The sequence below is a fragment of the Rattus norvegicus genome, chromosome 2 (assembly GCF_021556685.1).
Source record: "Rattus norvegicus strain SHRSP/BbbUtx chromosome 2, alternate assembly SHRSP_T2T, whole genome shotgun sequence".
NCBI lineage: Eukaryota > Metazoa > Chordata > Mammalia > Rodentia > Muridae > Rattus > Rattus norvegicus.
Window position 1 is genome coordinate 196078918 of NC_141535.1, and position 27058 is coordinate 196105975.

The window sequence follows — 27058 nt, forward strand, 5'->3', positions numbered from 1 at the left end:
GAAGCTAGAAAATGCATGCAGAAAGGGACTGGATATAGATCTCTCCTGAGAGACACATCCAGAGCATGTCCAATACAGAGGTCAATGTTAGCAGCAAATTATCGTACTGAGATTAGGACCCCCTTGGTGGGAATTAGTTGAAGTATCGAAAGAATTGAAGGAGCTTGCAACCTGATAAAAACAACAATGCCAACTAACCAGAGCTTCCAGGGACTAAACCACTACTGAAAAACTATACATGGACCGACCCAAGGCTCCAACTGCATATGTAACAGAGAATAGCCTTGTTGCGGCACAAGGAGAAGGGGAAACCCTTGATCCTGCCAAGGTTGGAACCCCAGTGTAGGCGAATATGGGGGGCAATAAGGGGGGTGCATATGGGAAACACCTGTATGGGGGAGGGGGAGGGGAGGGAATGGGGACTTATGGGCAGGAAACCGGGAAGGGTAATAACCTTTGAAATGTAATTTCAAATGAAAAGAAATATTTAATAAATTTTTTAAATATTCAATAAAAAATTAAATAAAAAAAGATGTTGGAAGCCAATCTTGGCTTTGTAGTGAGTTCCTGTCTCAAGAAACGAACCAAGAAGCAATCACACAGGGAAACAAATGGAGATTTCGGATTTTCTTTTTTTTTTTGGATGCAGTGATATCGATGCTTGTTCTGAGTGGCAGTGGCACTACACTGTGAAACTTCTATTGCTGTATTTCATTTGGGCATTTTTATTAGAATGATGTATAAAATACATTTACAATCCAAATATCATAGCTCATACAAGCAACAGCAGCACTTGGGAGGCAGAGGAGGAAGATTAGCATGATCAATTTGAGTCCAGCTGGACCTATAGAAAGAAACTTTCTTAGAAATAAAAAACTAAAAATAGAACACCTATAGTCAAGCATTTAGAAAGCACACTGTCAAGTTGTAAGTGGTTTATAATCTCAAGTAACGAGAAGTGGGACAGCTCAAACTTACTTAATATGTTCCTATGAGCACGCTGGCCCTACTCTGTTAAATACGCTGGCTTCATCTCAGCAGTTTCCATAATGTTTACAAAACCCAGTCGTACTCAGAAATGGAAAATCACCATCTATATGGAGAAACCTATCCCAGAAGTCTCCAGCAGATCTCTCTGTTCCCTTACTAAAGTTGACTGCTCCTTCCCTCTCAATAGCCAGAACAGAATCACATGCCCAGTGAATGTCTGCTAGCCAAGGGAGGGCAGCACTGCCCTGGCCACATTTCGCTGATCAGATACAGCTCTGAGCAAGCTGCCAGCAGGATGAGAGAGAATGAACTGTAGGTACTAAAGTGTTTGCCCTGAACAGAAAAAGACCAAGAAAACTGGTTCGGTTACTTTTCTGTCTCCCTCGAGACAGAAGCATAAGTAGAATACTCATCCATTTATCCATTCATTCATTCAGCATGTGTTCGCTGATTGCCCAACATGTGCCTGGTAGTGGGGACTTAGAAGTGAACAGCAGTGACATAGTCCTCTGGAAATGACACTAGGAGAATAGAGAGTGATCTAATAAGCAACCTCGGGATTATGTGTGCAATAATTAAATAGTCTTGAAAAACATTGGAAATAGTGTGATTTGGAATTGTAATGAGAAGCTCTGGTTTAAATAGGGAGAAAAGTTGGGGTAATCTTTTGTGCATTGTGTAAAAATTTTGTAATATGCAAATGCTTATTTCTACATGGACAGAGATCTGACTACACGCTAGTGTTTGGAATTGTTATTTTTATGGCTGTATCATATTTTGTAAACACTCCCTCCAACACCTTCTGATTGGTTTAATAAAGAACTGGTGGCCTGTACCAAAGCTGGAGAGGGAAGGCAGGACATCTGGCAGAGGTACGAACTCTGGGACATTCACCAGTCAGACTCAGGGGAGAGAAATTCACCAGCAAAATGCAGAGAAAGCCAGATGTATAAAACTGAGGAACAGTAATAGGCCACATGACAGAACTTAGATTAATATAAATGGGTTAATTTAAATTATAAGAGCTAGCTGGGAGCAAGAGTAAGCTAAGGTCTAAAGCTTTCAATATATATAATGAAAGCACCTGGAGACTGTCTGCTTATAGAAAGTCAAAAAATCTTCTCAGAAAAAGTCATTTAAGCAACATATAATAACCAAATAAAGTCATACATGGTCCTATATGCTGCAATTCCATTACTCTGGAGACAGAAGTGGATGGATCAAGAGTCTAAGGCTGGCCTTATATATTTCTGTGTTTGAAGTTAACTTTGAGATACATGATACCCTATTTCAAAAAAAATTAAAAAACAAAGTAAATAAACAGAGCAAAAAGGAGGAGGAGAGGTAGAATGAGGGAGGGAGAGAGGAAGGGAGAAAAGAGAGAAAGAGGGGAGAGAGAGAGGGAGGGAGGGAGAGAGGGAGGGAGGAGGGAGAGAGAAATTTGCGGTAGAGGGAAGTATGGTGCAAGGAGCATCAAAGTGCCCCAGAATGAGACCAGGTCAGAGAATAAACAGAGGGTAAACCAACTACAAGAGATCTTCATTCAAGAAGAGATTTCTCCAAAACTAGGAAGGACCACCCTGACAGGTTGTTCATTATCAAGTATGGGCAGATGCCTTTGTCTGAGACAAACTGTTTTCAGTTGTGCTCTGTCACAATGTAAAAGCATCCTTGTTTAACATGTTTAGGCAGAAATGTAGAGTATTGTTCAATTTATTTGTCAGAGCAGAATTTAGAAGAATTTAAAAGGGGCTATTCAGCTTGAACTTCTGTTTATTTCATTGGGAAGGGAATAGTTTAAGACATTAAGAAGTTAAGATGGGGAAGTTGAGGGGAAAAAGAAGTTAAGATGATATTACCGAGCCCTGACAAGTCCACTATTGGGGAAAGGCACATTGCTTCCGTGATTCTGTTCACTTCTTTGCTAAAGGACCAGATGAGAGTCTATGCATGAAGTTGAAGAAAGACTCCTATGTTCAACTGAATGAACATGGCTGTGAGTCATTCTGGAATATGTGATATGTGGCACACTGGTCAAGGGCATTTCCAGTAATAGGTCAGCTAATCCCTGCCACGTGCAACTAGGTCAAGAGGTAAGAAAGGAAGCATTCGGGAGGGGGATATCCGTGCACCCCTCAAACAGCTGCAGTACTTCCTCTTTAGGTTCAGCTTTCCGTCAGCTTCTCTTATCACAAAGCAAAGACTGAGGTCCTCAGCAAATTCTACGTAAAACATAATTGCTGTTCTCAGCTATCATGGTATAAAATTGAAGGCAAGGCCAATGACCAAGTTAAGCAAAGTGGCACAGGGAAAACTGGTAGCAGTCCATCTCAGGACAGATGTGCCAAATTGCACATCGAAAAATAGTTTCGATCTCTATGGACTCTTAATGACAACTTCCAGAGACAGAATTAGGTGCTTCTTGGGGTTTCTTTTCCAGAGACAGGAGTGTATCATACCTTATATTTTTAAACTGTATTGAGACTACAATGAGTTGAGGGTTAAAAGGTGAATAAAATAAGAACCTGGATTGCATACACGTTCAAGTATGTTCTTTCGAATTTTCACAACAGCCCTGCACGGTGGTTTTATTATCTCAGGAAATATGAGGCAGTGAGCATGCCTAACCCAAGAATGCATTATGAGCAGAAGTGGGGCTGAAGTTCATGTTTGTGAATCTCGGATGCATAAGTTCATTCTGTCATGTTCCACTGCACCCCTCAATGAAGTGCGTGCGTGCGTGTGTGTGTGTTTGCTTGCTTGCAAGACCCTCCCACTTCCCCACACAGGAAAAAAAAATAAAACAAAGGCCTTTCTTTCACTTAAAAGCCTTACTGGAGGTGAGTGGGTGAAGAGTAGAGGATGAGGAGAAAACTTGTCTTAACGGAGAGTAAGGTTTCTCATGCTTTCACTTCGCTGTCTGTGAACTTACATGTCTATATTCACTTCTTTTGTTCCCTTTCAGTTCATTTTTCCCTCCAATTAAAGCAAAACTCTAGACTTTGGGGGTAAGATGACTGATTAGAAGCTTCTTCTGCGTGACCAGTCAGGATAACAAAGCACAGACCACATCACAGAAAAAGAGAAGAGAATGGGAGTTGGGGCAAAGATGATATCGCCTCCGTAAAGCACAGAGAAGCAGAAAGGCTACACGGAAAAAGGAGGTAACACCGTTGCCTACAGCTCTGACTCCCTGGGAAGGGACAGTTAGGACTGAATGAGTTTTGTATTATGAGACTACCATTATCCTTTGAGTATCTGGAGCAAAATGCTGTGCTTTGAGTCTGAAATTTTCTAAACAGGCTCATATGTTTACACATGTGGTGCTCAACTTTATGTGGAGAGCATGGTTTATAGAAGTGGGTCACCAAGGGTTAGTCTTTAAAGATGTGTAGTTCAGATAGAGTGAAGGTCTAGCTTTTGTTAGTGCTTGTTTATTATCTTTTGAGACAGGGTCTCATGTAGCGCAGGCTGGCTTCTAACTCCCTGTGTAGCAATGACTTTGAAATTCTGATCCTCCTGACTCTGCTTCTCAAGTGTTGATATTTTTGCCAGTGTGGATCGCTATGCCACATCTACCCTAGATAGTTCTCACAAGAAGAAATGTAGATCACCAAAGACTACATTTTTTAATATTCAAGCATTCTTAATCATAAAGGAAATTCTAATGAAAACCATACTGGGATTACATCTCACTTCAATCAAAACCATCATCAAGAAGGCAACACAGTAAAGAAAGAAGAGTGTAGGAAAAATAAAACGCTTCTGATAGAAATGTAAACTACTACAACCACTATGGAAATCACAGGGGAGAGTCCTCAGGAAACCAAAACTAGAATCACCACATAATCTTCTTAAGCCACTCTTGGGTGTATACCTGAAGGAGCAGAAGTCAGTATATAAAAGGGATGTCAGTGGTGACAGCGCTACATTGCCACCCTCACCACTCTCAGTTCTCCTAGACTTGAAGGAACCTTGACTCTGGTCAAATTGGAGTTCAGGACGTTGACATTGGAGAGAATTTCAAGACTGGCCAGTATAGTGAAGCAGAGTTAAAAATCTGTTTAATGATAATTTTAATATAGGCTTAAGCATTATTGTTATGAGAATGAGAAGTGCTCAGAAGAAACAACGCATGCCCAGGTTGGGGTATTGCTTCCCAAAGGAGGAGGGGGCAGGTAAAACACACCTGTGTGTATCGGCTCCTCAAAGTTGAATGAGTAATTGTCTTACACACACACACACACACACACACACACACACACACACACAGAGCGGGGAGGGAGAGAGAGAGACACAGACAGACAGACAGACACAGAGAAAGAGAGAGAACCTTGTTGATCCTTAAACTACTTCTCAAAAGGTTACTTAGATGCCCTCTCCATTTTTTTTCTCCTAGAATACCTGCAGGATTATGGCTGTGAGGGAGATTGCCTTAAGCTCTAGGTAATTGGGCTGGAATTCTTGTTTGCCTACTGGCAAAAGTGTCCACCAAGTTCTTCTTTCCCACTTCTCATGGCAAGAAGCCGGGGGGATATCTATACACCCATGCCCATTGTTTGACTGTATAAAATAGTCAAGTTATGGAATCAGCCTAGGTACCCATCCATAGTATGAATGGATAAAAAGTGTGGCATAAACACATTGAAGCATTATTCAACCATGAAGAAGAGAAAAAAATATGACATATTCAGGAAAACGAATGCACTGGAGATCACCATATTAAATATAATAACCAGACGTAGAAAGATAAATACTGCATTTTTTTTCTTGAATGCAAAACCTACCTTAAAAATTCCATGAAAGTAGAAACAGGAATATATGGGGCGAGTGGCTCATAACAAGGGGGAGAGGGACAAAAAACAATAAAAGGTGATGAACACAAAGTAGATTTTGTTTATGTTGGGAAATTTCAAAATGAAACTCATTTTATAAATAATATACATTCCTAATAAAAATATAATTAAGCCCCAATTCCACTGAAGCCTGTTTTCACCCACCCTCATCTCCTCTCAAATCTTGTTTCCTCCACTCACTCTTTTCTGAGCTATCCCACTCCTAGCTACCCACAAATGTTTTCTTGTCTTTCTCAAAGAACCCACCATGCTAAACACAAATATCCCTTCAATTCTAGAACAATGCACTTTCCTTCTGCTGTTATCCATACTTCTCAGAAATGTAGGTTTAACTTCCTCACATTTCAATAATTTTTCATTTCATTCTTGGCCTGTTTCCACCTCCATTTCAGTGCTGTCATTAACTGACCACCTGACATTACTCTAAGCAAAAGTCTCACACACCTATGTAAAGCTCTTAAATCTTTGGTGCCTGGTGACCAAAGAATGACCGCCTGGTGAATATCTTTACCATAGGCATAGACATGGTTGACCCCAAGCCCTCACCAGAGGTCTCATGATGATTCGCAGCTAAAAGGTGTACCATCCTGACTACCCATCCTATGGGTTAGCTTTGTCTGTTTCAAGCTCTATATAAACCGAAGCATGTCTCTTCTGTGTCTGGTATCTCTTGTTCATACTTGTAAATATGGGCACGCTATTGCATGCATTGGGGGCTTATTTACTTTTACTGCTTCATAAATACACGATTGTATACTTATGCCACAATTCACCTATTTTTGTATTAATGAACATGTGAGATTGTTTCCATGTTAAGGTTTGTCCAACAGTTTCCATTGATCTTCTTGTCCTTGTCTTCTGGGCACACATATATTCTTCTTAATCATCTCGGCTTTTTTGTTTGTTTGTTTGTTTGTTTGTTCAAGAAAGAAAGCTCTGTTTGGGAACACTGTAAATTAGATTGGACTAACTAAGACACAAGAGTACAGGAGTGTCAGCAAGGTGCACAAGGTTTTCTTGAGCAGCTCCTTCTCTTATGAGAGATATAGAAGCTGTGGATCTCATTAGAGAAGGCACTTGGGGACAGCTATGTCCTCTCATGTTATTTCACGAAAGAATCCAGAGGATGGGAAACAAAATTAAACTATATAATTAAAAATAAGTGTGAAGTTCTTGCACCTGAAGAAAAGGCAACTCATAGAACCTCTTCTCAGAGTGGTCAGTTTAACGCAGGAGCTGGTTGTCCAATTCCTTCTGAACTGTGGAACTGAGGACTGTAGAGTCATCTGGTTATGAGGCATGGAGAGACTGAAGAGGACTGAGGATCACCGTTATCATTGTCAGTTTTTGCTTTCATTTACCTTGGTAAACACAGAAGGTTCAAGCTGACTCTGCTCATCCGTCCCTTACAGATACCTGTTCTGCTCTGGGAGGAACAAAGGATGTATCCCAGAAACCTCAGCTGGTGCTTATCACAGTGCCGTAATTAATAACTGTAGTTTGAAACCTGGGCCTGTTTAGAAGTCAGTGGAGGTGAGGAGAGAAGAACAAGCGGATGGCTGCGTTGTTCTCTGGAGCTAGAAGGGAGGGTGGAAGTGATTACAAGGCTGACCATAGGAATCCTTTACATTTATATCATATAACAGTTTATAGAAAGTTTTTAATCCCACTCTCTGACATTATGAATTATCCTCATTATGTTCATCTGAGGACTAACAAAATCAAATGGAAGTCAGGGTCACTACTTTAATCCACCTCTCCAGTCCCCTTTTTAGGGAAGAGAAGACAAAGGAAAGAGATCTGGAAGCAGCCAGTGCCTCTGAATAGTTGCAAGGACAGGCATGGAGGGGTTGGTTGGAAGGGTTTGTGGTCTGAAAGTTCTACACCTCCCGATAGTTTGGAAACACCCTGAAGGTGCGTCTTCCAGTCCTTGCCCTGGAGGTAGGGTTCTCTTTAGGCACCTATCAGAGCGTTTCAGAAAGTGAAGTTTCACAGAGGGTGACAGTGAGATGGTACCGCCCCTCCCGGATGGACGCGCGGGCGCCCTCTGGCACCCCGAGCCTAGAGGCGCAGGGGGTGTAGGGTGGGGACCCGAGAAGAACGGCCAGCCCAGGTGCGCCAGGGGTTGGGCAGGAGCCCGGAAGGTGCGCGTCCCGCCCCACCGCCTCCCTCATGAAAGTGAAAGTTGGAGGGCCCCAAGAAGGTCAAGGATTTAGGGGGCGGGGCTGGCGCGGACGTGGGAGCTGGCGCCGGGCAGTGGAGGGGCCATGGATGGGCTCGGCCGCCGCCTCCGAGCCAGCCTGAGACTGAAGCGCGGCCAGCGGGGTTAGTGCGGGCCACAGCGCGCGGGGGAAAGAGGGCGTGGGGGACCTCCGGACCATAGGCTTGGTGCGGCGGCACTGGGGTCAGGAACGTGGAGCAGTTTGGGCGGGATCTGGGAGGGCTGGGCAGGAGGCAGGTGAGCTCAAGGGAGCAGGTAGAGGTCAATAAGAGGACAGACCTGCTGGATCAAGGGGGAGCCTGGTGGCCAGAAACCTACAAAGGCTGTGGGGCCCCAAGGGCCACGTGTCCTTCCATCCAGGAAGCTCGTGGTGCAGCCACTTTATGGCTAAAGACCGTCAAGCCCTCCGGGAGGCGCTTCCCTTCCCTACTTAGCAGGCAGTTTTTTCAGTTCCTGAGAATCAGCTTGTCCCTGCCTTGCAGATAACCACGCCACAGAAACTGGTGGCCCCAAACCCTTACTTAGCACTGACCTCCCTGGGGCAGCCAGGTAGATCAGCTCAGCTGGTTCCTCAATCCTGACCTTGAGAGTTCTGACCTGTAAAATGGGAATCTATTTCCCCGTCCAGGGTGGATGGTAGGGATGAAATTAGATGTGTCATCCATCGGTTTCCTTTCTCCGTATCTGGAGCACTTGAAGGGCAATTGGGATTCATTAATGTGTCCATTCATTCAACAAACATCTGTTGCTGTTTGTCTGGCCAGTGCTATGGCTGAGCTGTCTCCCCTGAGTTTGCTCAGACAGTGCCCATGCTTCTGAAAAGAAAAGAAAAGGTTTCTAAGGGTCATTCCCAGAGAGTTCACCCCTTCCTGCATTTGCAAAGAGAAGACATCAGTGGGCCTCTCTCAAAAGAGGCCTCAGTGCTGAGCTCGGTACTTCCTTCTCAGAACTGCAGGGACTTGTGACTGATCTGCTCTTTGTACCTTCTCGCTGCTGCCACCCTCCTTCTCCGGTCTGCTTGTTCTGAGCATGCCTCTTCCACCTACATGCCAGGGAGAGGGCTGCCATGGCTGGAGCAGTATGTAGGGAGGAGATAAGTCCTCTCTTTGCTACAGAGTTCTGGCTTGGTTTTCGTGGGCTTCCTAGACCTGGGTAATCTGTTGCTGAATGGCTGGGGTCTGCTTCCTGGGGCTCAGAGAACATATTTCAGTTGGTCTGCTCCTCGCCCCCATAGCAGCATATGGCCAGCAGTGGTAGCTGGGAGACCTTCCTTGTGAACAGGGAAGCGGGCAGTCTATATGTGCCTGGTCATATAGCACCTGTCAGATCCTATGGGTGTGACTCTTTCACCTTTCCTGTTGTCTTCCTGCTTCCTGGGGATTTCCCCTTCAGCAGTTTTGTCTTAGAGGGGTGGGTGTGTGTGTGTGTGTGTGTGTGTGTGTGTGTGTGTGTGTGTGTGTGTGTGTGTTTAAAACACTGGTAGGAAGACTGTTATGGTGATTCTGGGTTGCTGGCAGTTCAGCAAAGAACAAACAACAGCTTTTCGGATCAAGGTTCCCTGAAGTCGCCTCTCTTTCCTTCAGGTGGTTGTGGGAGGGGCTTCCTGGCGGAGGACCAAGTGTAACCAGACTCCTGACTTCCCTAGCAGTGTGGCTCCTCCCTCAATTAAGATTGAGGATAATAATCCATCCCAGGACACTGGGATCAAGTGAGGTGCCTTCTGTTAAACAGGAATTTGATGCATATTGGTCCTCCTCGTGTTTTTCTGTGATAACCTCTTTTGAAAGGGGGAGGAGGAGAAGACACTCATTTGTTGGACTTCTTGAGCCGCAGCCCAAAGGCCTAGTTACTTTACTTTGGTCTGGGATTTCTGACTTCGTTGGTCCCTTGTTTCTCCTGATAAAGCAGGAGGAAATGGAATGAAAAGGCAGCCCCAAGGACTGAGGAAAAGACATTTCCTGAGGTTCTCGGATGACCAGGAAGATGACTCTGGCCCTCCAAGCCATTTGCTCACCACCCACCCTACCCCACTCCCCACCCCTCCCTACCGTGAGATACTTACTGTGTAATACGTCAGAAGGACAGAGCCTGGACTTGGAATTTTTATGACGTTCAGTTTGTACAGATCCTGTTAATTTTCAATTGTCTCTGAGTGACTTAGTGCCTTGGTGGTTTTCCTTTCTGTACTAAGCACATGCTTGTTCCTTAAGGCAACCGGTAAAGATTATGCAACATGTATATACAGAGTACAAGTAAGACAGGAGGACTACCTGGGTTGTCTTGCTTCCCCATTCTCAAGATTCCAATTCTCAGACTCTGTACTATGATTGGCGTTTCCCCCACAAATCAATTTTCGGTGTCTGAGTCTTGCATTTTACTGGTGCCACAGTTCCAGTGCTCTTAGGACCAGGACGACAGCCTTCCTTCTTACCATAGCAACACACTCCCTCCCAGAGGGCTGCTAATTCTTCTCAGGAGTGGCAGACACAGGCACCAGATCCTTTTGCTTCTTCCCTCCCCATTAAGTTACTTCCTGGCAAAGGCTTTTTTCCTCTTATCCTGCACATTTCCTTATTCAGAACTTCCTGTGAGAAACCCAGGTTATCCGTGACTACCTTCCTCCTGTTCCTCAACCTCTAGACACTGTACTGGGTCTGCTGCTCAACTTGTCCTGGCCCGACCAGAAGAAAAGCTGAGCAGGAGTGGGAGAGGTCTGCTCTGTACCCCTACCCCTGCTGATGTAACCAGGCTCCTACTCTAAGCTGGGGAGGAGTCATTGCTTCCTTTTAGTAAAGATAATGAGAGAAAGGAACCTGCTGGGACCCTGGAATAGTGAGAGAGATCTGTGCCTTAGATCAGGACAGATTATGGGGGACAGGGGAAGGTAGGAATCACCTTCACAGCTATTCTGTAAATATCTGGACCTCTCAGAGGTGGGCTTTGTTCTCTTCACCATGAGACGAGGAATCCTAGGGCTCTTGCTAAAAATTATTAGGACATTTAGAGAATGATTGGGCAAGTCTACTTATCTGAAAGAGGGCAAGGCAGTGGCATCTTGGCTGCAAGAAGTGTTCAGTTCCATGTTCCTGGAGGTCCTGGATGTTTTAGAATTCACCAGTTGGCCTTGCGGGACGTTACGGCTTCCGATGATTATTTGAGAAGGTAATGGTGAGCAGTCAAGGATAAAGGATGTAAAATACCTATGCTGAGCCCCACGAGGCACTGGAGTCCATGGTCTGATGTTTTAAAAGGCATGTCCGACTGCCTGGGGTTGTAAATAATTCACCACATGGTCTGCAAGCTCTGGAATTCAAAGCCCTTAGCCCAGAAGCAGCTGTGCCTTGAGATGTTTGCTCATGACCTTTTCTCTTACCACACCCTGGGGCTCTTGGGAGGAGCCAAGAGCTGAACTGCAGTGCCAGGATGCTGCTTCTGTCAGTGCCCACACTAAGCTGCCTCGTGGGTCCTTTCACATCCGTCTTGCTCAACTACGGAGTACACAGGATGGAAACTGCTTTCTGTCTTTGGGAGACAGCACATGGTTCAGCTCAATAAAGCTGTGATTGGAGACCAAAGCAGAAGGCACCTTCTCAGGCTTTCTGTGGCCAGCCTGAAGGAGAAAGAACATTCATGCCCCCAAAGCTCAGAATGATGGAAGGACAAGGGGTAGGCCGAACCCTCAGGCTGCTCCGAAATCGCTTGCCACGACTTCGAGCAGGTCAGAACTGGATTGCCTACTTCCTTTTTTGGATGATCCTTTTATGGGCTGATTCCTCCTTAGTGATCCTCTTTTCTCTTTATGTGACCAAATCCACATGGCCTCCATGTGATCAAGCCAGGAGGATTACCTTATCCGTTTGCAGAGCTAGTCATGTCTGTTTCGGAGGTCTTAGTATGGTTACAAACGAATGCCCTAAGGGCCTACTCTGATTATTTAGTCAGGACTCAGAAATATCCAGAACTGCTACAGCAGGCAGAATGTACAGTGCCAGGCACTATGCTTCCAAGAACCTCCACAGCATGGCTCCTCGGTTCCTACATCAAGTGTTTGCTTTTCTTCCTCTGTCACGCCACGCTTTCCAGTTTCCCAGGGCAGGTATGGAAACTGCCCACTTGGCTCTGCTCCTGCCTGGTGCCTGGTGGTGCCTGGTCAGGCTTAGCCCTGTAGCCTTGAGGCATGGTTGTTGTCCAGATTTTCACACACACTACCGAATGGAGGAATGGAAGGAATACTCACGGGGCCCTTGCATCTCCATTTTAGGACAATCCCAGAACAATCCCGGGGATGCTGTCACAGAACCGGAAAGAATCCAGGAGCATTCTCCACCTATCTTTGCTGGAGGCCAGCACTTCTTTGAATACCTTCTTGTTGTTTCTTTAAAGAAAAAGCATTTAGGGGATGATTATGAACCCACAATCACCTACCAGTTTCCCAAGGTAAGGATGGAGGGAGAGGTGGGCCTGAGGGTGGAGGAGGAAGGACAGAGGTGTGTTTAAGGGTAATAGAGGACTTCTACGTCTTACCACACTGCCTGCACTCTAGCTCTGAGCTCACTGCTCTTGTTTCCTTTGTGGCCCAGCCCTAGTTTTCTGTTATCACCCAGAGAATCTAGGTCTGACTGTTTTGTGAGGGACTGACTGAACCTCTGGAGCACGGAGACAAGCCTCATGCTCTTGCCCCTTTGGGAACCTTCTAGTTCTTCCAAATTCCACCTCGGGCACCTTTTCCTACAGAAAGTCCCAGCTTCTGCTGGAAATCCTAAGAAGGTATGTCCTTCTTGGTTATGTGGTAGAGAATCAAGCAGGCCCCAGACTCAAACACAGTCCAAGATCAGATTCCCAAAGTATTAGAGCTCTTCTTGTCTGATCACGCACTGGGTGAGGCAAAATGTGCCCTGCTCACCAGCTTCTCTTGTGAGCAGGTGTAGCAACTGGACAGGTTGCTTCTTTTCTATGATGTGGTTTCTCTCTGAAGGTTGGTCCAGCTGACCTTTCTAACCTCCTTTTTGAATATGTAAATCCTCAAGATACAGAATTCCAACCCAAGGTTACATTGATGTGGCCCAGAACAAATTGTTTTCTCTTTGAGGTGCTTCCAGCTAGACCCAGAGTTCAGACAGTGTGGTACCAACCAAAGGCACCTCTGTACTCCATGCTGGTGGGAAAGAAGGCTGACAGGCTTCTGACCTCTGCTTCTCTGCCTAAATTCCACTGTCTTTTCCTTATAGAGGGAGAACCTGCTCCGAGGTCAGCAGGAGGAGGAGGAACGGCTGCTCAAAGCCATCCCTTTGTTCTGCTTCCCTGATGGGAATGAGTGGGCACCGCTCACAGAGTATCCCAGGTAACTACTCAGCCTGCAGGCAAGGGTATCAGATTTGGAGGGAAGGGCAAATGTGTGGCTCCTGTCGTCCCCTCACCTGGTATGAATGCTGAGGTTTTGCCGGGGAAATATTTTGACTGAAATCCTTTGGCAAATGATTGAGGCTGTGACTTGACCTCTATCTGAAGACTTTTAAGAATCTCTTACCTGTTCCTAGAAGAAATAGACTCTTTTTTTTTCACTCTGGACTGGAGAAAAAGACTTTGGCCTCTACAATATGGAAAAGGTCCTTACATCATGAACACTGGAAGTAGACCATGACTTCAAGTTTTAGATAAGAAGTAACCACAGAGCCTTACTTACCAGGTCTTTAAAGTGGTGATAATAATTTAACCTTCTTCAAAAAGGTTCAGTTGAGTCTCAAATGAGGCGATGAATTAGAGCTTGAATACCATCGAGTGCTTAGTGACTGTTGTGATTATCGCCATAATTAATCAGCGGCTCCCCCTTGTCTTCCTCTCCACTCCTCTAAAGCTGACGTCTATCTTGTTTTAGAATCTAGTGAGCAAATGCACACCATTGGTCTTCTCTCTCTTTAGGGAGACCTTCTCATTTGTCCTGACCAATGTGGATGGGAGCAGGAAGATCGGATACTGCAGGCGCCTCCTGGTTGGTGCTACTCAGAACCGCCCCTTCCTCCCCTCAGACCGTTCAGCTCCATGGCTGGGCTTGGCGAAGCCTCAGTTTCAAAAGCTCAGGCTCGTTGGGAGTGGTGCTTATAGGGAGAGTACACGGCAGCATGTGTCCCTTCTGGAATCCCACAAAAGCAAGGACATGCTGACCCTCCCCTCTGCTGCCACTGGGCTCTGGCCAGTGCTCGCCCAGCTCCGCAGTTTTATACACAGTGAGAGGCTCCAGTTGTACCCTCTTGTAGTCTTTTGTACCCAGGCCTGTTTGCGTTGATCCATGGAGCCTCCCAGACACTCTGAGATGTGAATGATGAGGTTTAATTCTTGGCTTTCAGGACAAGGATTCTCTCTCTGGACACCTTTACAACCCTTTCCTTTCTAGACATTTCCTCGTGGCTAAGACAAACTTGTTTTTGTTCTCACTGAACTTAAGCTCGTGTTGGCAATGAGTCAGTGTTTGCCTTTGGGTTTCTAACCCCGGAAGGCTGCCACTACCACCTCCTTCCTCTTTCTCCTCCTCCTCTCGCTCTTCTTCCTCCTCTTCTTCTCAGTGTATACCCATCATATAAAGAAATAGGCCTCATTTTTATGTGTAATCCATGTACTTGAGTCATATTTGCTACTCCCTCCACACCAGTTCATTTTCTCTTCCCAAACACCTCTCTAATTTCATGTTTTTGATCCTTTTTCTTTATTTTTCAAAGTGTATGAGTGTTTGATTGCATGTATGTAAGTGCACTGTGTGCATACCTGTTGCCCATGGAAAAAAAAGAATAAGAAGCTAGATACTCTGGAACTGGAGTTAGGTGCAAATTGTTGGGAACTGCAGTGCAGGTGCTGGGACCCAAACCTGGGTCATCTGCAAAAGCAGCAAATGTTTTTAACCAATGAGCCATCTCTCCAGCCCTCTTATCTCTCTTTTTAAAGCTTATTTTATTTATAATTATATGTATATATGTGTGTGTGTGTGAGTCGGTGGGATATATGCATGTGTGTTTGTACCTTATGAGGACAAAGAAGGGACATCCCCTGAACTGGAGTAAAAGATGGCTGTGAGCCATCCAGTGTGGGTGCTAAGAACTGAATTCAAATTCTCTGGTGAGCAATATGTGCTTGTAACCACTGGGGCACATGTCCAGCCCCTCACGTCTTTTGTTTATGTCTTATTTTTCTAAAATCCAAATCCTGCATATGAGATAGAAAATACATTCTGTGCCTATTTTCTTTTGCCAATTGTATCCACTTGTCATAATTTCATTCTTATTAGCTGAATAATACTCCACCTTGTTTATGTGACACACTATCTTTATCTTTTCATTTGTTGAAAGACGTCTGAACTGGTTATACAGTGTGGCAGTTGTAAGCTTTGTCTTTTGACTTTGGTGACTGTTTTGACCCTTCTCCGGTCTGTTCCATGAATAAAACCTCTGTACAGACCTTTCTCTATCCAAACCCATTGACCAGTCCCGTCTGCAGTACTCTACCTTTGGTCTCATTGGTCTCAAGTGGGAGAAACCCTTGTGGAGGCTGCAGCCCTGAAGGAAATTCTTGTCCCTCCCCAGCCTGCTGGTCCTGGTCCTCGCCTTCCAAAAGTATACTGCATCATCAGCTGCATCGGCTGCTTCGGCTTGTTCTCCAAGGTAGGGTTAGGACAAGATTCCTTAGAGCCTGTTAGTCAGGCCTGTTCAGCCCTCTGGCTCTGCCTGGCAGCTTGCCTTGCAACTTGAGCACTTGCTAGAGCGCCTTCCCGATAGTGCAATCAGCATCAAGGATATTGGGTAAAACTGAGACAGGAGGGACCTGGGCTCAACCCTATTTGAAGAAAATCTAGAAGGCTGTTTCTCCTGAAGAAAGAATGATTGTCCATTTTTCTTCTTATCTTCCTGGTTGTTATGAGGTATAACATGTGGGAATTTTTCATAAAAGGGAAAGCACCATAAAAGTCTGAAGGCAAATACTATACAGTAAGGATCCCCATAGTTACCCTCATTCTGATGAGGTCAGAAGTGAAATTGGTAATTTGTATTGCTGGGGCTATGATGAAGGCAGTCTCTCAAACTGAACTTGACCTATCTCGGTGGCGTTAAGAATGCTGGGTGTGGGAGAGGAACTCCAGTGGCTTCTGCTTGGGTGTATCTTACTTCTGTGAATTACACTGAGGGCTGATGGCAGCCTCACCCTGATGACAGTCCACAGGAAATGGGACAGTGATACTCAGAAAGCTAGGCTTCTAGGTTCTTAATCCAGCCAGTGCCAACATGGGAGATGACTTGCTAGACTTAGTAGTTTCATGTCAGTGTTAGGAGAAGGGTGGAGTATGAGAGAAAATCAAGAGAAGTCTTCGAAATGTAGGTTTTGTTCAGGAGATGGAAGCCAGTTGGTAAAAAGACCTAGAAAATACTAGAGAGCAGACAGGACCAGTGTGAGACTCTTGGGTACTGGGTAGAATCCCTCTAAGCCTTTCTTCCTATGGTCCTTCCCCTGCAGATACTGGATGAAGTAGAGAAGAGACATCAGATCTCCATGGCTGTCATCTACCCATTCATGCAAGGTCTCCGAGAGGCAGCCTTTCCTGCACCTGGAAAGACAGTCACCCTTAAGAGCTTCATTCCTGATTCAGGCACGGAGGTGGGTTAACAAGTGTGCAATCTTCTCCGTAGCTGGTTCCTCTCACATTGATTCTTTCATTCACCGGGTTCAAGTATAGGGAAGCTGAACCAGGCATTAGAATTATTGGAAGAGCTAAAAACTCACCAAATTTACTACACCTTCTAACCTGATGCCCACCAGCACCTACTTATTACTGTTCAGTCTACTAAATTTTATCTGTGCTTATGTTTGGTGCTAAGTTTGTTCCTAGTCTCCAAATGTCCAGTTGCTCCTACACCTTAACTAACCTAACTATTCTTTGTGTATATCCTGTATCTCTATCCCACAGTTTCCATCTGTTTTACTTCTTATCATTAATCCCCACCCCTAAGTTCACACCCATCTCATGAAATACAGTTGTTCCAAGTCACTAAAGAGCTCAAGGAAGCAAGTAGAATCCCATTCAGAATCTCTGAGACCAGAAATTCCACATGTACCTTTGAATCTGATTAACCCCACAGTAGAATCAGGGAGTCACTAGAAATTTTCAGTTGCTGGAAAAATCCTTAAGGAAAAAATGAATATTTCCATACTCTATGTCAAGCTATGTATTTTCTGGGTAAAGAGTCGTAAACAAATGAATGTGGCTTCTAACCTTGTACAGCTAAAGGTCTCATGGAGAAGGTGCACTAGGAAGTGTGGAAATGAGTAAACACACCAGTGAACATATAGTTAAAGATTAGACAGTCACAAAGAAAGAAAAAGCAATGTAGAGCATGAGAAAAAGACAAAGTCATAGGATGACCAATGTGGGCCTCTGGAGCTGAAGGATAATAACAAAGAAAGGAAAGTGATGCATGAGAGGCTCAGGCCGGGTCAAGCTTTAGGCAGGAGAAGTGCTCTGCTTTAGAGCCTGCACACAGTGTAGCATATGGATGGTCATGGGCCTCAGACTGGACCTCCTGAGCCATAGTGAAGATTCTACTCAGCTGTCTTCATAGCAGAAGGAAGTCCCTGGTGGATGAGCTAGGATCAGATCTGTCATGTGAGAAGAATGAATTAGGCCTGGCCTGGGACTGTGATTTCTTTTATTGCCGAACCCTTTCTCTCTGGTTTTCCTACAGTTCATCTCATTGACACGGCCCCTAGACTCCCACCTTGAACATGTGGACTTCAGTGCTCTGCTGCAATGCCTCCATTTTGAGCAGATTATTCAGATCTTTGCCTCTGCAGTACTTGAAAGAAAGATCATCTTTTTGGCAGAGGGTCTGAGGTAAGCTCAGCCACTGACTGGCCACACTAAAGCTGCATCCCTGGGATCAAGGGAATATTCTGGGACTTCTTGAAGGCAGTCAGATTCTACAGCCCACTTTCCAGCTTCCAGTTCCTGGATTGCATTTTAGGCCTAGAGAAATAGCTAGTCCAACTTGTCCAGCCATCTCCAGACTTGCACTTGATTGTTGCTTGACTATGTATGGTCTGAGGACATGGAGTGTTCCTGATATAACACAGGCTTGGCCAGCCAGGGTGAATGCAGACATGATTCTGCCCTTTCAAGATTAGGCTAAGGCAGGGAAAAGGATGTAGAAGAAGACAGGAAGTTGTATGGAGGATATGCTAATCTATCCATTTGTAAACTCACTGGACAAGTATTTATTGTATGTCAGCTGTTTGCCAGATGCCAAGCACTAAGGAGATAGCAGGAAGACTGTATTTACCCTTAAGTAGATGAAGGTTTATGTATTGATTTTGAGCTTATATGTACTGAAGCGAGTAGAATGACTTTCAAATCTTGTTCTTCCACCTTTAGCTATGGTTCCCCTTAGGTCAGCTTCTTAACTTTTTGAAGTCAAGATGACATTATTTTTTCTGTAGGATAGAAATGATGCAGATGTGCTTTATAGGGTTGTGGTGAGGATTAAAAGTGATAATGCACAGTGGTACCCAGAACCCCACCAGATGCAGATTGGTGAGGACTAGCTGCTATTCTCCATCAATTCTTGATTGGTGAGGACTAGCTGCTATTCTCCAGCAGTTCTCAGTTGAGCATATATCTGTGTGTAGCAGAAGCAGGAGGTTGTCATGTGTTGGCTGTTGCTTTGGAGAGGATTTGAGTCTGACAAAGGATGTGGAGAGACATGTGACAGGCAAAGAAGAGAAATTGATAAAATCAGGAGATTGACTGTGAAGTTCTGGCTGGCTTAGAGCTCACAGAGATTTGCCTGCCTCGACCTACTGAATGCTGGGATTGAAGGTTTGTGCAGCCTCAGCAAGAAGGAATAATTTTGAGCTGAGACCTAGTACTGTCCATTAGAGAAGAGGAAGAAAAGGAAGTTGAAAAACAACAGAGGATCAAGGGAATGACATGAATTCTAGAAGAAAGGAAGCTTGGCAGGGATCAAGGGTCTGTGTTTTAAAAAATAGTAACATCACAGTAACCAAGAAGGAAACTATCATAGGCTAATCTTGTGGGAAGGGGTATCATTTTTATTTTGGGGATTGTTTTTCTACTCTGGGCCCTGTGTGGAGGAAGTTTCTGTGGTAGCTGGGTCTCAGTTTCCAACTAGGTACTTCTGATCAGTATTTAGGAAGTTTCAGGAACAAACTTTCTCCAGGAACTATTACAACTTCCTACTTTCTTCCCGCACAGAATTTCCAGACCCTGGAAGCTGGAGCTGGGAGGGGACTTCTAGCCAGCCAAGTTTGTTAGGGAGGCACTCAGAGACTCGATCGTTCTAACTCAGGAAGTGCTAGTCTGATACCAAGGTTTCCGCATCTGTGTTTTTATTGGCCTTGGGTGTGGGGTAATTTGGCTGGAGAAATGAAAAGCTATGAGAGCTAGTGGAGAAGAGGAAAGCCAGAGACTGAGACTGGGTATGGTGTGGGTAAGGAAGGCGGCTGAATTGCGACTGCGATAGTAATGACAAGAGGAATCCACATAGCAAAATCTTGAGGCGTCACCTCTGTGGGACTTTCCAGAACCTCTGAGTATTAGTTCCTGGAATGGAGGAGTTTCCCAAGCTAACTCAGGACCAACCTGGCAGCTTCCATATAGCTTCAGAGAGGCATGGGAGGACATGGCTGTGCATGGAGGCCCTGACTCTTCACCGCAGCCTGGTGTTAACTGGCTTGTTTCTTCACTGTGTTGTGAGTTCTTCAAAGAAGGGCCAGTGTTATTCTTCTAGTTAGTGCAGTCCTTTGCAGAGTAGAGGCTCAATCATACCCCAGTTTAAATGCAGGCACATCTTTCTCCCTCTCCTCTTCTGAGCCACCTTTATTTTTAGCCAGTAATGACTTGAGAGAACTAACTGAGAATAGAGATTAAAGGGGGCCCCACCCTGGTTAGTGGAGATTTGCCTATCCTGATTTCTACCCTTCTCTTAGCAACAAGTAGCTACAAGCTTTGTGATCAGCATGGCTTCCAGACTTGAATTTTTTCCGGTACAGGAACATTGCCAGGAGCTACTGTAGGTGTGGGGCTCTGAGCCAGTGTATAAGAACAGAAACCTTGCTGACCCAGCCTCTATTCTGTGTTCTAGTACCCTGTCTCAGTGTATCCATGCTGCAGCTGCTCTGCTTTACCCATTTAGTTGGGCACACACATACATCCCGGTGGTCCCTGAGAGCCTTCTGGCCACTGTCTGCTGCCCTACCCCCTTCATGGTTGGGGTACAGATGCGATTCCAGCAGGAGGTTATGGACAGTCCCATGGAAGAGGTAAGCTGTCTCAAAGAGAGTGCAAGATTTAGAGATTGGTGGGTTTGGATCTGTATCCCAGATCCACTGTCAGCAGCTGTGTGATTTGGGGCACACTGCATCTCTTTAAACCTGAATTTCCTTTATCAGTAAAATGGGAATAAGTGTCTTTAGTTGCTAGAGGCTAGGGAAAATGACACGGCTAAGCTGCTAGCTTGGCACCCAACACACATCGATTTTCAATCAAAGTTAGCCTTCTTCTCTTGAATGATTATTCTTTGGGCTTAGGAAGCAAGATGTTGCTTATTGTGAGATCATGAGACTGTCTTATTAGCCAGTTATTTCTATCGAACAGTCACTTGGGTGAACTTTCAGTTGACAGCTGGCTTACACAATGCACACCCCACTAGTATTCAAATTCCCTGGAAACAAGCCCTTTTGTAAACTGTTAAGTTTTGAAAATGAAGATATTTGCAACAAGTACCATCTTTCTGAGTAGCTCAGAGCTCAGTTGAGTAATGATGGTGTGCCTGTGTGCGTGTGTGTGTGTGTGTGTGTGTGTGTGTGTGTATAAATTCAAATCCCTATGAATTTGTTGCTTGTTTCTTGGCAGTCACCCTGACATAGAAGAGGGTTCAATTGTGTAAATGGGCAGTAATCACATACATTTACGCCCAACATTATTGGACCAGCAACTTGAAACTTGATCTAAGGATAGTTTATCACTATAGCTGAATACAGGACAGATTGAGAAGCTCAGCCCTGGGTAACCATTGGCTCACAGTGCAGAGACAGGTTACCTATTGAGGTATCTTAATGCAAGCACTAAAGAAGTGTGTGTGTGTGGGGGGTAGTCCTAGAGGGAGGATTTCCCCTTTAACAAAAGAGGTTGGTGAGTTCTAGCAAACCTAATGCTTAGATAAGGCCGCAGTGGAACTCAGAGAAAGGCCATTCTATAGATGGTGTTATTGGCCGGGAAAAACGGATGTTTTGTTTTTCCAGCTCTTGTGCTGAGTACACATGCCCTGTGAACAGCCCTTAGCTTCATGACTAACTAGAGCAGGGTATCAGCCCCACTTTAGCAATAAAAGGTAAAATGTCTCAACCCCAGAAGTTATGTAACTTCTCTCCCCCAGAGCTGGGGCTCCTCCCCTGATAGCTAGGCAGGAAGACAAACAGGGCCAGTAAGGCTCAGGCTCCTGCTAGTTAAGAGCTTTTGTTTGTTTTATTGTTTTCCAGCTGCTCTGAGAAATGGGCAAGCCTGATAAAGGAAGAAGTCCATATGCTGTGTATGTTGTGGGGTGGGTGTGGAGGGTGCAAGGTTTTCTGATTTTCCACATAAGCTCCCTAAAAGAACTGACTCCACAAACACATGACCAGAATACTGAAAAGACTTCTGGAAACAACCTCAAAGAATATTACGCATACATTTCTCCCCACCCCCAAAAGAACAGCTTTCCTTGCATCAAAGCATCCAAACATACGGCTACATGTGGCTTCGGGCCTGGACTAGTTCAGCTCTTCTCTGATGATGGATAATTACAGTGCAGATTGTGTTTTGGCAAATTTTCCAGTTTCTCTTCCCTTACATTTGGAAGTAGGAACATGTAGGGATCCTTCATCCTATTAGCAAGGCTCAGGTTAGAAACTGAAAATAGGGACTCCAAATAGACATTAAATGACAGCACAGATTTTGGAGAACTCTGGTCCATTGGTGAGCAAATCTCCCGTCTGTTGGTATTATTTTGATAGTGTCATTGTTGCTGCTTTGGAATGTTAGTTTTAAAATTAATACAGGATGGTGGTGGTATCTCTTGCTTAAAATTGCAGAACTCAAGAGGTGAAGGTAGGAAGATCAGGGTTCAAAACCACCCTAGTTTACATAAGATCCTGTCTCAAAGCAGAACCAAGGAATACTGTCTGTGTTTATGAGCTTTTAGATGTCAAAATCTAATCCTAATTAAAAGATTGTAATTTAAATGTTGGAAGTGGTCCAATTAGCTAACAATACTCTGAGGAATCAGCAACTGCAGGATTCTCAGGCTGTGTGATGATGGTTCAGGAACTTGGTTTTGTGTTGTCTCATTTGCGGCCTATACATGCATAGTTGTTTTGCTTTGTTTCCTGTCCTCATCCTGTTGACCCTGGGCTCATGTTCTTCCCTTCCTGAGTTTCTAGATGGAAGTTTCAAGGCTGTCAGCTTTTAACTATTTGTATCCAGGCAATGGTATGTGAATCATATGCACTACCACTTACCTCCACCATCAGCCAATAGAGAGCTTTTAATAGATCCCTAGGCAATTGTACATATGGTGGTTGGTAATGTCAAAAGATTGAAACATGACTTCCTCTGTCCTTGAGCTGACCAGAGGATAGGCTGAGGACATGTTGAAAGAGGGCTGGAAAGAGGGACGTGATCCCAAAGACCACAGTTTAGGCCTGGAAACCAATCTGCTATTTCTCAGCAGCATGACCTCTGGGAATTTCATGCCATGGGGAGGGGCACACTCAAGAAATTGCTGACATGACTGTTCCATGACATGGTTAAGGTTTTTATTATAGATATGAGAGGACTTCCAGAGGTACACGAGCAGAGACAGAAAGGAGGAGACTGAACACAGCCAGCAGATTGGATACAACTAGGGTTAGGGAGGCAGGAGAGAATAGTGGAGGGAGATTGCAAGTAATAGATAATAGAGCATAGCAAGATAGAATACTAAGAATGAGAGGGGGGGAGAATAGTGAACATAGCAAGAGCAGAGAATGGCTGAGTTATATGAAGGATGAGTAGATGGAGTTTAGAGCAGAGGTGAGAAGGGCTACTATGATAGTGAGGACGTTGAAATGTCAAACAGATACCTGTGATACTGAGGGAGCCTGAAGGCCAGCATGGACTTGGATAGGATGATAGGTACCACAGGTAGTCATACATTCCGTCTGCTTAGAAGTAATGGAAATGACTGCTTTCCAAGGATGGGAATAGGTTTCACTATTTTCTGAGGAAGGCTGGCTTTTATCTAACCAGTCAAAATCCTCCTATAGTCCAGGTTGGGTCATGTTTGGATATTTGGACTGTCTTTTGGAGTTGGGAATTGGAGTTTCCTTTGGATTTGACAGGAACTTCTCTAGGTTTATCTCATTTGCAAAATGAGGTAGTGCCTGCTTTACAGAATCATTGCTACAATTAAATAAAACATGCAAAGTAAATGTTGTTTGCATGCCATGGGCATGCTCTGAATTACCAAGTATTTTCTATAAATCCAATGATTTGTTGTTTTCCTTCTTTACTTACTTATGATGATCATGACTGATGACAACATAAGGTCACTCTGTGTAGTCCATTTTAGGCTTGGAACTTAAGTCAACCTTAGTCTTCCTGTTTGCCTCAGGATCTCAGTGTACTAGGGTTAACAGTGTGCAGCACCATGCCTGACACGATCATTGCTTTGAGTGAATGACTATAACTTCTTTATATTTACTTCACTTCCACTTTTGGTCTTTCCTCAGCTCCCTTTACACTCACGTGTGTGACACACACACACACACACACACACACACACACACACACACACACACACACCTTCCTACCTGGGTTTCTAGAAAAGGGGGGATGAAAATGCCAGGCAGGAAATATGAATTAAAAGCTCGGAATACCCAAGATATAATCCACAGACTACATGAAGCTCAAGAAGTTGGAAGACCAAAGAGTGCATGCTTCAGTCCTTCTTAGAAGGGAGAACAAAATATTCACAGGAGGAAATACAAAGAGTGGAGCAGATACTGAGGGAAGGGTCAGAGACTGAGGGTCCAGAGATGACCGCACCCAGGGATTCATTACATATACTGTCACCAAACCCAGACAATATCGTGGATGCCAAGAACTGTATGCTGACAGGAGCCTGATGGAGCTGTCTCCTGAGAGGCTCATCCAAATACAGAGGCAGTTGCTTGCAGCCAACCATTGAACTGAGAATAGGGTCCCTAATGGAGTTAGAGAGAAGACTGAAGGAGCTGAAGGGGTTTGCACCCCCATAGGAAGAACAACAATATCAACCAACCAGATCCCCCAGAGCTCCCAGAGACTAAACCACTAACTAAAGAGGGACCCCTGGGTCCAGCCCCATATGTAGCAGAGGATAGCCTTATTGGGCATCAGTGAGAGGAGAGGCCCTTGGCCCTATGAAGGCTCAATGCCCCCATATAGGGGAAAGCCAGGGAGAGAAGATGGGAGGGAGTAGGTAGGTGGGGGAACACTCTTATAGAGGCAGGGGGAGGAGGGAAGGGATAGGGGGACTCCAGATAGGAAATCAGGAAAGGGGTAACATTTGAAATGTAAGTAAAGAAAATACCTAATAAAAAAAGAACTCTGAAAAAAAAATGCTTATGTTGCTACTACCTGGGCTTCAGGTATAGCCATGAGTAGAAAAGGTGTTGGTAGTTGAGATTCATGAAGCGATAAAGCCATTCTGTGTTTATTTCAGGTCCTGTTGGTGAATCTTTGTAAAGGAACCTTCTTATTATCAGTAAGTCTGCATTCAGTGCTTCTGCTGGCCGACCACCAACACAGCCTTTTAATATCATGATGTCTCACTGATCTCAACAGACACTTTGAGAAAGACTTGTGCTGCCTTCCCCTTATGAGGAGGCCTCAGGGACAGTGTCTTTTGAGCAAGTAATATACATTGATGGGGACCCCTTACTCAGGATTTGGGTTAAAACTGGAGGCAAAGGAATGGCTTCTTTCCTCTGTGGAGCAGTGCTTTGGGCATGGCCTTGTATACTTCCCACATTCTTCTACTCCTCTTCCTGACCTCATGACCATCTGCTTGACTTTGATCTAGCTCTGTTCTATCCTAGGTTGGTGATGAGAAAGACATCCTACCACGGAAACTTCAGGATGACATCTTGGACTCTCTTGCTCAAGGAATAAATGAGTTAAAGAGTAAGTTCTAGGCTCCTCTTTTAAAGATTTTAGCCTTTTCCTGGCAGCTTGAGAAAGTTATTCTCAACTTGTTTAGTAAAATGAACTTGTTTAGTAGCTCGTGTGAGGGGACTAGATTCTGAATATGAGATTTTGGTTTTTTTAAAGAATCATAGAAAATTCATACCCAGGTTCTTAGACTCCCGACCCCATTTTGTGAGGTCTGTTCTTCAGAGTTGTAGCAATCCACCTCAGACTCTTAGGATTGTAGGCATGAGCCACCCCAGGCTCACACTCCTATAGAATCAGTTGTTTACTCTGATGTGATGCTTTTCCTGAGAACTTCTGGACGGTAATGAAAACCAGAATTAGGGGCGAATCTGGGTAGTTTCATCCTTCTATTGATCTAAGATATTTTTTGGATTTTTTTCTGTTTTTGTCTCCTGTAGCTTCAGAACAAATCAATGAGCATGTTTCAGGCCCTTTTGTACAGTTCTTTGTCAAGACTGTGGGCCACTATGCCTCCTATATAAAACGGGAGGCCAGTGGACAAGGCCATTTCCAAGAACGCTCCTTCTGTAAGGCTGTTACCTCCAAGACCAAGCGCCGATTTGTGAAGAAGTTTGTGAAGACACAACTTTTCTCCCTATTCATCCAGGAAGCAGAGAAGAGCAGGAATCCTCCTGCAGGTACGCATAGATCCCACCAAATCATCAGCAAATGTCTCCCTAAGAAAAATCCCAGAAGTATTTCTCTACAGTGGCAGGCAGACTAGAAGAGGATGGGATGCGGTGCGTGTGCGTGTAGGGAGGCATTTAAAAATCCCTATTACAGGAGGTTTTAAAAATCTAAGCATACATACAATGGCTGTAACTTCCATTAGTGAGGCTAATTAGCAGTCACCTTAAGGAAATGCTTTCAGGGGCTGGTATGTTGTAGAGATGTCTGTTTATCGCTCAGCAGCCTGGGCTTTCCTTTTTGTTCTGGAGCTAATTACTGTTTGTAGGCCCCCCTTTGAATGCTGTGAGGGCCTAGATATCCTGGAGCTTTTCAGGTCAGATTGTGGGGCCTTTCTGGTTTTTGTTTTGTTTTGTTTGAGACAAAGTCTCATTATGTAGCCTCAGAGTTCCCAATACCTAGGATCATAGACATGTAATTTCAGATTCGATTTCAGAACTGCATTCACTCTAAGCTCATAAATGCCAGTCTAACAAATTAGATCCCTCTAACCACCTGTTTGGACCCACAGGCTATTTCCAAAAGAAAATACTTGAATATGAAGAACAGAAAAAACAGAAGAAATCAAGAGAAAGACGGTGAAGTAAAAACTGTGGTCAGCAGGAGTGTCTACAACTACAGCTAGAACTACAGGCCAGTCTGGACTTTGGCCCTTCAACTGTGACAGAATCAGTGAGGCTCTCGGCCCTGGAATCAATCTGTGGCTTTCTTCCAACTGATAACCCAGTCTTACTTCAAGGTGGTGTCTGAATTTGGGAGCCTTGGTGTCAGGGCTTTGAAAGTTCTCATCCAAACTCATAGAACTGTACTCAAAGCTGCAATTTTGGCAGAGTGGACACTGTGGGAGTTAGTAGTACAGGGGTACAGCTGTTGTGGGTGCTTGATTAGAAGTTGCTAGCACTGCTGTCTCCTATGAACCTCTGTTATAAAATCCTCAATACAGAACACTGTGGCCCAATGACCCATGTACAAAATAGGGTCTGATGTGAGGATATGAATAAAGATGAAACCTTCTTGTTTGTTGATCTACGAGGCACT

At 44.6% G+C, this 27058-nt stretch overlaps 1 protein-coding gene and 1 long non-coding RNA gene across 6 annotated transcripts; one reads left to right on the top strand and one right to left on the bottom strand.

Annotated features, from left to right (window-relative positions):
• Nucleotides 1-5732: 5732 nt before the first annotated feature.
• On the bottom strand, nt 5733-10271 carry LOC100912312 (uncharacterized). The gene is given in 3 exon segments (NR_131104.1): nt 5733-7423; nt 8665-8882; nt 10130-10271. It is a non-coding gene; the product is annotated as an uncharacterized LOC100912312 (long non-coding RNA).
• Dennd2d (DENN domain containing 2D) lies at nt 7918-27045 on the top strand. Of its 5 annotated transcripts, none has more exons than XM_087624684.1 (12): nt 7918-11785; nt 12329-12504; nt 13296-13408; nt 13987-14056; nt 15639-15716; nt 16564-16704; nt 17790-17938; nt 20205-20382; nt 24843-24884; nt 25219-25303; nt 25732-25971; nt 26532-27045. In XM_087624684.1, the coding sequence occupies exons 1-12, from the start codon at nt 11698-11700 to the stop codon at nt 26600-26602; spliced, it is 1431 nt and encodes a 476-aa protein (XP_087480810.1). In that variant the 5' UTR covers nt 7918-11697; the 3' UTR covers nt 26603-27045.
• The last annotated feature ends 13 nt before the right edge of the window (nt 27046-27058 follow it).